The 11,528-nt window shown below is 43.5% G+C and overlaps 1 protein-coding gene across 1 annotated transcript; it reads right to left on the bottom strand.

The window, feature by feature from the left end:
- Positions 1 to 6,538: 6,538 nt before the first annotated feature.
- Positions 6,539 to 11,112, bottom strand: LOC108160048 (protein lap1). The gene is made up of 6 exons (XM_017293792.2): positions 10,788 to 11,112; positions 10,493 to 10,664; positions 10,295 to 10,430; positions 9,942 to 10,231; positions 8,101 to 9,882; positions 6,539 to 8,036 (listed from the first exon to the last, which is right to left on the bottom strand). The coding sequence occupies exons 2-6, from the start codon at positions 10,604 to 10,606 to the stop codon at positions 7,860 to 7,862; spliced, it is 2,499 nt and encodes an 832-aa protein (XP_017149281.2). The 5' UTR covers positions 10,607 to 10,664; positions 10,788 to 11,112; the 3' UTR covers positions 6,539 to 7,859.
- Positions 11,113 to 11,528: the final 416 nt, after the last annotated feature.

Genomic DNA, 11,528 nt, shown 5'->3' with positions numbered 1-11,528 from the left:
ACCGCACGCGAAACTTATTTTTATTGTCTTTGCTCCTAATGCTCGAGCTCGTGACGCGATCTCTCCCTACCCCACCCCCACTCTACCCGACTAACCATGAGATCGGCAGCAACGCGTGCATGGATCTCGATCATACCCTCCATCTGCTCGTCTACCGTTTCAGATCCTAGCCTCCTGCTTCGTTATCTGTTACACAATCTCTAACAAAAGCTTCAAAGCCCAACGAATATGAAGTCATCAACAATGACGAAGTACGTAAAGTAGTGACCTTGCATGTAAATAATAATTTATGTTTTTTCAAACATGGAAAAAAAATCACTGCAAGATATGATGTTAGCGATTTGTATACTAATGGAACCCTTGACTTAGGTCAGTTTTTCCAAAGGCTTGGAACGCAAGCCGGTAAACAAAAAATCAGCCAACTCAAAGTGGCACCGTGGTAAAATATCTTTGAATACATTTCAATAGATAATTTTAAAAATATGGGCAATAAAATATTACGAACAATAAGAGTAGCGCTACTCAACCCGGTGACCCTAATTCAAAATGAAACGAGGGGGAACGTTGTGAGTTGCTGCGGACACCGCAACTCTACGGTTATACCCGATACTAAGTCAGTATGGCTCTCCTCCGGCAGACGCCGCTAATATTAAACGACACGACAAAGAGTGCGTGCGAGAGAGACAGAAAATCAGTCTGAGCGTGACGTCGGGCGCTGCGTAGCCACTGAAAATTGATTTCTTGCTTTTGGCTACAAAAATGATCCGATCTGATCCAGATCTGATAGATATGGTCATTATCTATGATTCTGCGTTTTTAGTTTTCTCGAATGTGCAATATTGTGGATGCAACAGATTTTCGTCCTTTGTGTGGGCGGAAGGGGGTGGGGCGAAATTTTGAGATACACGTTTTATAGTTATATCTAACAGGAGTGCGGATACCAAATTTGGTTACTCTAGCCTTAATAGTCTCTGAGATTTTTGAATATCCCCAGATTTTCGTCCTTTGCGGGAGCGGAAGGGAGTGTGGCGAAATTTTGAAACAAACTCGTCTCGGTCCGATATATTAGGAGTGTGGATACCAAATTTGGTTGCTCTAGCTTTTGTAGTCTCTGAGATCTAGGCGCTAATGTTTTACTCTAAGCAAAGCCGCCTATGCTACGTGTGTGTTAGAGAGAGACAGGGCGAGAAAAAATGAAATTGTTTTCTTGATTCTGGCTATAATCATTATACGATCTGGTTCAGATTTTGCACTGTAGAAAATATGGTCATCCTCACCGATTCTGCGTTTTTGGTTTTATCGTATCTTTAAAAATGTGGATGCCACAGATTTTCGTCCTTTGTGGGGGCGGAAGTGGGCGGGGCGAAGTTTTGAGATATTTTTGTAGCAGTGACATATCACAGAAGTCTGGATCCAAAACATCGTTGCTCTAGCTCTTATAGTCTTTGAGCACTAGGCGCTGAAGGGGACGGACGGACGGACGGACGGACGGACGTACGGACGGACGCACGGACGGACGGACGGACAGACGGACAGACAGACAGGGCTCAATCGACTCGGCTATTGATGCTGATCAAGAATATATATACTTTATGGGGTCGGAAACGATTCCTTCTGGACGTTACACACATCCACTTTTACCACAAATCTAATATACCCCAATACTCATTTTGAGTATCGGGTATAAAAAAGAAAAAGAAGCAATACTGTATACATTACATGATGATCCCATACAAGGAGGACATACAGGCATAACAAAAACCTTGGCCGAGGTCAAAAGACATTATTTTTGGAAAGGTATGACTAAAGAAATAACCAATTACATACGAAAATGTCCAAAACATGCACACAATAACTCCATTGACTATTACAGAAACACCATACATACATGGCTTTTGATAGGGTTATAGTGGATAGTGCACCGATCACTTCGTAAATCAGAACAAGGAAATGAATATGCAGTCACCTTAATATGTCACCTGACAAAATACCTTGTTGCCATACCTATTAGAAACAAAAGTCCGAATACAGTAGCTAAAGCTATTTTTGAAAATTTTATTCTAAAGTACGGTCCAATGAAGACGTTCATTACGGACATGGGAACAGAATATACAAATTCAATAATTGAAGACTTATGTAAAAATCTAAATATCAAAAACATAACTTCTACTGCACATCATCACCAGACTGTAGGAACCGTAGAGCGAAGTCACAGAACATTTAAAGAGTTCATACGCTCATACATCTCAGCTGACAAATCAGATTGGGATATATGGCTGCAATACTTCGTATATTGGTTTAATACAACCCCCTCTATGGCACATGATTACTGTCCATATGAGCTAGTTTTCGGTAAGACTTCAAACTTACCAGTTCAATTTAATACTATAGATAGAATAGCACCTCTATATAACATGGATGATTACTCTAAAGAGAGTAAATATAGATTTGAAATATCATATAAACGAGCAAGGATTATGCTCGAGGAGCATAAAATTAAAAATAAACAGCTATATGATTTAACGTTAAAAGATTTAAATTTAGCTGTAGGAGATAAAGTTTTATTGAAAAATGAAACAGGTCATAAGCTTTATTTTATAAATATAGGACCATATAGAGTAGAAAGTATCGGAGAAAGAGATAGCGTCATAATCTCCGATAATAAAAACAAAACTCAGAAAGTCCATAAGGATAGGTTAATTCTTAATCATTTTTAGTATGGCCATACATAAATATAAACCATAAAAATATATTATTCTGCATTTATATTCAAATAACTTTTAAATTTTATCAATATTAATTCAAGTTCAATACTCTAATAATTAACTTAGAAAAAAACGAGGGGGAACGTTGTGAGTTGCTGCGGAGACCGCAACTCTACAGTTATACCCGATACTAAGTCAGTATGGCTCTCCTCCGGCAGACGCCGCTAATATTAAACGACACGACAAAGAGTGCGTGCGAGAGAGACAGAAAATCAGTCTGAGCGTGACGTCGGGCGCTGCGTAGCCAGTGCAAATTGATTTGTTCCTTTTGGCTATAAAAATGATCTGATCTGATCCAGATTCAGCAATCTGATAGATATGGTCATTATCTATGATTCTGCGTTTTTAGTTTTCTCGAATGTGCAATATTGTGGATGCAACAGATTTTCGTCCTTTGTGGGGGCGGAAAAGGGTGGGGCGAAATTCTGAGATATTCGTTTTATAGTGAGATCTAACAGAAGTGCGGATACCAAATTTGGTAACTCTAGCCTTAATAGTCTCTGAGATTTGTGGATGCCCTAGGTTTTCGTCCTTTGCGGGGGCGGAAGGGGGTGTGGCGAAATTTGGACACGAAACGGCCCAGGTCCGATATCACAGGAGTGTGGATACCAAATTTGGTTGCTCTGGCTCTTATAGGTTCTGAGATCCTTGAACTCATATTTTGCAATTGGCAAAGCCGACCATGAAACCTGTGTGTTAGAGAGAGACAGAGCGAGAAAGAATGAAATTGTTTTCTTGATTCTGGCTATAATAATTATACGATCTGGTTGAGATTTTACAATCTAGAACATATAGTCATCTTCTACGATTCTGCGTTTTTGGTTTTATCATATCTTTAAAAATGTGGATGCCACAGATTTTCGTCCTTTGTGGGGGCAGAAGTGGGCGGGGCGAAGTTTTGAAATATATTTGTAGCAGTGACATATCACAGAAGTCTGGATCCAAAACATCGTTGCTCTAGATCTTATAGTCTTTGAGCACTAGGCGCTGAAGGGGACGGACGGACGGACGGACAGACGAACAGACAGACAGGGCTCAACCGACTCGGCTATTGATGCTGATCAAGAATATATATACTTTATGGGGTCGGAAACGATTCCTTCTGGACGTTACACACATCCACTTTTACCACAAATCTAATATACCCCAATACTCATTTTGAGTATCGGGTATAAATATATATAAATTTTCTTTTTAAGAATACATAACTACATATATACAAACAGCTAAAAATAAAATAACTTCATTAGATTACGTTATTTTTTCAAAAGGAGGGAGATGTAGTATGCTCATATTAAATTAAATATAATATACACATTCACATAAAGTATTCATTATTTCGAATACCCACTGTACCGACGGTACTTAAAGAATACACACTGTAACACTTTGTTGCAGTGTTTACGTAACAATAAAGTCCCAGACATTCTGGGTGATCGTATTACGATTCACTCAAGAATGCCTCGAGCGACCCAAGTGCAGCGTCAGCATGTTCCCATGACTTGACGGCACTAATATACATGCATACACACATATATCTTTCCTCGCGCTCTCGCTGCCAACAGCGCGGAGCATATTCACACATATACATACTAACATATAAGAGATAAGAACACATAGTTCTGCCGCTCCGCTGCCGGCGTCACTGGCAGCGCAGCTCCGCGGCTTTTGGCTTATGAAAGCCCAAACACAATTGTTAAATTTAATCAACAAGAACCAACAAATCAGATCGGAGGGATAACTCCCGAAAGATCAAAATAAAGAAATACACATATATTTTTACAAAGAATTATACTTCTTTCCACACTAGTTTCGTTTTGCTCCTTGCCTTCTTCTTGGGCCGACGAAGTAGACGCGATTTGGTTGGCTTTTGAATAAAGCCCGAAACTGCCACAAAACCGCAAGAACGAACCGCACGTTGGTAGCGCCAATGGCACACTAAACAACATACAATATAAGCCAAAAGGAGGAACTGAGGAAAAACTAGTTGGCCGCCTGCCTTTTGGCTTTGGGCTCTTGGCTCTTGGCTTTTGGTCGAGTCGAATCGCGTCGCGGTCGCGTTTGTCGGCCTTTGCTGCTTCTGCTGCTGGAAAAGCAAAAGAAAAGTGCAGAGAGCTGAGAACTGAGTACAGTAGAGCCAGCAGACGACGCCGTATGGCGCCAAAACAGAGTTGATTTGTTGCCCCTAGCCCTGGGTGTGTGTATCCACTCCTCAATAGCCCCCCACTAGCGTCGTTGTTCGCATAAAAATAAACTTTGCCAAGTATGCAATGGTTTTTGCATTGCAATTGCCATGCCCATGCCCATGCCCGTAGCCGTGCTTCTGGAGAAGCTCCAATTGAGCGGATATACCCCTATGTACGAGTATGTACATATTTTATTCTAGATGACAATTATATGGTCCAGGGGGATACATTTCCACTCAGTCGTTTTCCTGCCCTATAGCCGCCCCAGGCCAGGGGCAATCGTCGCAAATTTGTCGCATTTTGTTTTGTTCTCATGTTTATGGCGCAACATTTTCTGGCCATAAATACACGCCGGAAATGCTAATGACTGATAGGATGGGGTAGGCAGGCTCCGGGCACGCGAGGGTTCGGAGGGAGGGGGGACTGCCACATTCCGTGGCAACAGCAGCAGCAGACGATGTGAAAGATGAGTTGGTGCCTCTGGCTGGCATTTCAATCGACCAGATCCGATTTTGATAAATGTATTTGGGCCAGATTGTATAGGGAACTGAAAAGAAACTGGCAGCACATCATATGTCAAATCGAACCAAGGGTTCACAGTGGGGTAACAAAAACATATGCCATCTCCCCGTCAGAGTTGCAACACGCGAAGGTCACTGGCAAAGCGCCGTTTGGAGTCGCTCGCTGTTGTAGTTGAATGTTAACGCTATCCAACGGCGCTGGTGGAGGGGGCGGGGTGTATGTGGCAACAGCAAAAAGACACCAACCCACACAGATAACGAAACATTTGACAAGGACAAGGCCCGACACCCACCGAGCACCACACTCTATCATCCCGGAGCTCAAAGTGTCCGTGTGTGTCTGTGCCTCCTTCTCTCTCTCTCTCTCTGTGTGTGTGTGTAATTATTATTATTAGTGATATATAAAAGAAATGTGTATGTGTGCACACAGTCATCCTTTTTCCTGGCGCCCGCCAACGGCTTCTTCGACTCGATGCACAGTGGGTGCCGACAGAGTTTTTTGGAGTAAAATCTATGGATATCAGTCGTCGATAGGGAGATGAAGATTTGCTACAAAAGAGATTTTGAAAGCATCTTCCGACAAGGTTTGCTTATTGGATACTTTGGTGGTAATTGGTTTCCTTGAAAGATAAGTGTCTTTATTATTAGTTTAGATAGTTGAAGTATTGGCCCAGCGAATAGTCTGCCAAAGTATCACTCATTTAACCTTTCGATCACACTGTACAATATTCGGTTGCGCTTTTTCGTTGCCTACTTTCCAGTTAAATTTACCACCGCGCTGCTTGCACAGTCTTTATGCAAATATATTCTCCAAAAGTGCTGCAACAGACAACATTCGTTGACGCTGATGATGTTGTTGTGGGCTGGGCACGTGGGGATTAGTGGTGTCCATACCCCATCACGGAGTCCACTGCCGGATTGCGTGCCTCGCTGGGTGTCGGGCTGGCTGGCACACAACAAATGTCGCCGACAATTAATTTCCATAGATAATTGACTGTCGATAACGACAGCGGCAGCCCGGGGACATTAATCATTAAGCCCGGCCGTTGAGTAGCTGGTTGTGTTCTTGGTCTTTTCCGGCTCTGTTGTCTGCCGGCGGCTCGATAAGATTTAATCAAAACTATGGCGAAATGACAAAGTGAAAGTTGTATTTCAGTGATTTGTTTAAACGCTCTTAAATCAAATTGAATTGGCAAAATGAGTGCGCTGGCTTAAGTTAGCTAGATTTGTATGCATGTATGTGTGTGTGGTGTGGGGTGTGGAGGTGTGTGGTGTTCTATATGCTAGATAAATTGAATGGATATAGGAGTGCAGTGCTCAACTTTGAATAACCAGCTACAATAGAACATAATACTGATCACAACGCCAATAGAATAGAACAATAGAATAGAATTCGCTCACTCGCTACTTTCGTTTCGTTAACAATTTTCCACGGAAAATAATGGTTGGTTCGATACATTTCTCTGAATTGGACAATAAATATGGAGTACGCGTATTTGTAAATAGATATATATATATATCGAATTTATATTGCTGCACCATAACAACTAACATAAACAGCAACTATCCTTTGTTCGTAATCAATCGAGTAATTCGTCTATACATATACTTAATTTTGGGGCACAAATTTGAATAACGCTGGGCGTAGAGTAGGCGCTAGTTGTAGGTATTTTTTGTCTGATTATCGTGTCTATATACTTGTTAATGTGCGTATATATACTTATAATCGACGCTAATTGCACTATTTCAATAAATACGAGTATTTAGTGCCGTCAGTGCCTCCCAGCTTGAGATACAAATGCGTTATACATTTTAGCTAGTTATTTCCGCTATGGGATCGAAGAAGTTCTAAATGTCTATAATTCATAATTGACACAACTAAATATTGACTTTGCTGATCGCTTACATAACTATTTGCAAAAAATACTGAGTAGCTAAAATTAGTTTTGGATAAATCAAAGCAAATACAGTCATTTAAAGTAACAAATTCATAGAACCACATACGGAATCAAGCTTAAGTGTAAAATAAAAATGATGAGTATACATGTTACAGACTATAAATACAAATATCATCCATATCATGAGGTTCTTCATCTATTTGTCGAGTAGTTACTTCATCTAGGTATGTGGAAAATGGCAGTTTGGATGCACCTATCTATCAAATATGAAAAGCTTAGGCTCTGTTAGCTGGCAATAGTTTCCTATGACTGATCGGTGGATAGCCAGGGCGGAAGAGGGCGCGATTTATCAACTAACATTATGGTAGATCCAAGCGGTTTGATCCTATATCGGCTATTTAGCTCATTTGAAAAATGCTGTAGAAAAATGGACAAAAAGTCTTCGGTCTCGTGATGGGAATCGGGTTGGGCTTAGAAACAAATGGTCCATCATTTTCTTGACAACATTATATTCATGACAGTGCCACTGTTAAGTAGCACCCGTTTGGCATCCTTTAGATTGGCATTGGTCAGGTCGTAGCCGTCTATCTCAAGCAACTTGTCGTTGAGGCTCAACAGGCGAGCGGCGTTTGTATTGGGCGTAACGGCACTCACAAAGATGCCCACCTATGAAAAACAACAATTAGAGTTCATTTCGTCTCGTAAACAGAATCGACATGAAAATACTTACGTGATTGAGCAGCTCAGCTACTTCAAAGCCCATGCTGTTCTCCCATTTGAGGGTAACCTGCTTGACCGTCGGATTCTTGTGGACGCCAAAGATCCAGGTTGACTTTTTGTGACTTGCTCTGGAAGTGTTGTTGGTGGCCGTGGAGTTCATCGAGTGCTGCGACAAGCTATCATCCAGCTCTTCCTCGTCGTCCTCGGGGCTCTGCTCCAGATTGCTGACATTGTTTTGGTAGTCCAGCTGTTCGATGGGCTCATCTTCCTGGGCACCGATCGCCGTGGTCTTAAAGTTTCTATTCAGAGCATCCTGATAGATCGTTTGCTCCAACTGCTGCTGCTGCTGCTGTTGCTTGCGCTGTCTCATGGACTCGTAGAGATTAAGATCCTCTGGCGTTTTCTTGGTATATACTCTAGCTATATGGTAGGGTGGCGGCTCTAATCGAGGTGGCGGCACTGCCTGCTGCTGCTGCTGTGGCTGCAAGGGCTGCAATTCGTAGTCCTGCTCACCGTTCAGATGTGTGGTGGGTAAGGTGTTGGCCTCGACGTACAACTGCTGATAGTGCGCCTCGTAGTTGACCAGGGGCAGGCCGTAGTACTCTTGTGTAGGAACCGGAAGCTGCTGCGTCGTAGCCGGCTGCTGATAGACACCGTAGATGTGGGCGTTCTCCGGCGCAACACCGTATATTGCACTTGCCGCGGCCTGATCCACAACATCTTGCTCGGCATTGGTATGGTCGGTATCACAGTGAACTTGGCCATTGGGCACTACGCGGGCCTCCCTCACCTCATTGGCGTTTGCCGACGTCGCTGCTGCCTGGGCTTGCCTAACGTATTTCGCCATTTGGCGCAGCTCCTTGGGATACGGAGTGGGCGATCGCATCAATCGAACCGACCCCGCCATCTGTTCCGGCGTTGGTGTTGGCGGTGCAGCTACGTAGCTGGGATAACTGGGCGCCGGCTGCGTTTTGGCATTGCTCAATATGGTGGCCTCCTCGGTAAAGCAGATGCGCCGCGAAGGACTCGCCTGCGGATGCTGCTGATTGGCGTACACAAACTCGTACTGCTCTTGGGCCTGCTGCTGGGCCTGCATACTGTTCATCTTGAAGGTGACCTGGGGCAGCATGAAGCAGGTCAACTGTGTCTTTGTACTGTCATCCAAGTATTGCAGAGGCACCAGGGGCTGCGACTGATTGTCGCTTAGCCACAGTGAGGTGAGATTCACTAGGTTCAGCATGGAGACGGGCAGCGCATTGATATAGTTGTTGACCACGTTGATGACCTTCAGCTTTCCCAGGTTTCCAATGTTTTGGGGCAGCGCGGACAACTGATTGTTGGCCATACTCAAGACACTCAACTGCTGGCAGCTGCAAAGCTCGTCGGGCAACTGGCGGAGCTTATTCTCTTCGGCGAAGAGAAACCGCAGGCTTCGCAGCATCCCAATGGTGCTGGGCAGCCGGATCAACTTGTTGTGGCTGAGGACCAGCTCCTCCAGCTGCTCCAAGTAGCTGATGGTATCGGGAAGCTCTGTCAGCCCGTTCGACTCGCACTTGAACTTGAACAGCATGCCGACGCTGAAGGGGAATGCTTCCAGGTTGTTGGAGCAAATTGATAGAACTTCCACATTCCGCCAGTTGCTCAGCTCGCTGGGCAGTGTGTCCAGAAGATTGCCGTTGGCCTCAAAGTGCTGTAGTTCGCGCAGTTTACCAATGTTCGCGGACACGCGGCAAATTTGATTGAAGTCGATCCACAGCTCTCGCAAGGATTTCAGCTCCCCAACGACTTCGGGCTGCAAATGATTTAAAATTTATGTGGTTCTTAATGAGGTGGTTCTGTGTGTTCACTCACAAGCTCTGTGAACTCATTGCCCCCAATGTCCAGTCGCTGTAGATTCACTAGCCTCACCATGTACTTGGGCAGCGTGATTGGATTGTTGAGACGTAGCTCGAGAATCCTCAGATTGACCAGCCGTCCAAAGTTGGCTGGAAGAAACTCCAGGTACGTTTCGTTCAACAGCAGCTCCTGCAGGGATATGAGCGAGGTAACTGCATCTGGAAGACGTTGTAGGCTGTTGCAACTCAGATCCAGTCGGGTTAAATGCTTGCAGGCCTTGATTTCATCGGGTACATTTTCAATCACTGAAAGGACACAAATATCTATGAGCATCTTTTGGGGGATAGAGAATTCTTATTCTCACTCACGATTCCGATTGAGATCCAAATTCTGTAGCTGGCGCAGACTGCCAATGGCCTGGGGTATGTTCTCCAGATTGTTGCTGTTCACGTGGAGCACACGTAGGCTCTGGCAGTAAAACAGCTGCGGGGGCAATGATTGCAGCTGAAAAAGGCAAAAGGAAGGTTAGCAGGAAGCAGTCTCCAACAAAGTGGCTCTGGACTCACCCGGGTGGTGCTCAGGTAGAGCTCCTCCAGCGGTGTATTGCTATAGTCCAGCTTGTGAATTACCTCCTCGTGTTTGAATTTGAAGCAAGGAAAGCATTTGCTCAGGAGCGGCATCTTTAGTTGTACATATGTATATTGCTAGTCGTTCGATATGAAGGCACGGTTCGGGTGGCTGCAAAGGAAGAAGAGCAACTGTCAGATATGTACATATGTATGTACACACCGCATGCATATATGGTGCGGTAAAGCAGGCTGACCTAATGGGGTCGAGCCGAGGGGTTGGCGCATAGCTCACCTATGATTCATCGCCGAAGTTGGAGCATTACTGTGGGTCCTGCTCCATTACATTTCAAAGCCATTGACATTCTTCTCTTTTTTCGGCTTGTTATTGTTCTGTCCACCAACACTAACATGCACACACACACCCACACTGGCATACACAAAAGAGACTTCTTAAGCCTCTCCTTGTTGCTTGTGGTTTCCCATACTAATTACTAGTCCCATACTGGTTTCATACTAGTTAAATATTATTCGTTTTTTTTTTTAAACCATTTATTGCGGTTTTATTTAATGTTTTTCACTTAAAACGGCAAGCAGTGTGACCGCGGACTTAGCGACCAAATATACGGTCTGACCCTCAGAAATATACCAAAACATACCATCTCATTTTAAAAATATACCGTAAATATACTGACGAATTCAAGTTCCAAATATCGATGCTGTTATTGATTATAAAATTATTGTTATCGATGCTGTTATTGATTATAAAATTGATATATCGATTTTGTTACTATCGCTGGCTTAGTTCAGAAGTTGGCAAATAGATGTCGCCAGAAAGTAGCCGTTTGGATTCAAAAAAAACGAAGCCAAAAGAAAAAATAAGCTTAGCTTCAAAAACGCAGTGCATTTGCTAACAAAATTGTTGTACCATTTGCTAATTTAATATTTGTTTTCCACTTCCTGGCTGCGTGCGCGTGTGCTCACTTTTGATAACGAAGGTATGAAAACTTTGCAATAAAGTAAGCAACCAATTAGG

Source organism: Drosophila miranda, assembly GCF_003369915.1.
Source record: "Drosophila miranda strain MSH22 chromosome Y unlocalized genomic scaffold, D.miranda_PacBio2.1 Contig_Y2_pilon, whole genome shotgun sequence".
Taxonomy (NCBI): Eukaryota; Metazoa; Arthropoda; class Insecta; order Diptera; family Drosophilidae; genus Drosophila; species Drosophila miranda.
The sequence above is the reverse complement of the archived record's forward strand: the minus strand, read 5'-3'. Positions and strand labels throughout refer to the sequence as shown.

Coding starts and splice junctions, on each gene's coding strand:
- LOC108160048 (XM_017293792.2), bottom strand. CDS start 10,606: ATGCCGCTCCTGAGCAAATGCTTTCCTTGCTTCAAATTCAAACACGAG. Junction 10,431..10,492: donor TCTACCTGAGCACCACCCGG/GTGAGTCCAGAG, acceptor TGCCTTTTTCAG/CTGCAATCATTGCCCCCGCA. Junction 10,232..10,294: donor TTTGGATCTCAATCGGAATC/GTGAGTGAGAAT, acceptor GTGTCCTTTCAG/TGATTGAAAATGTACCCGAT.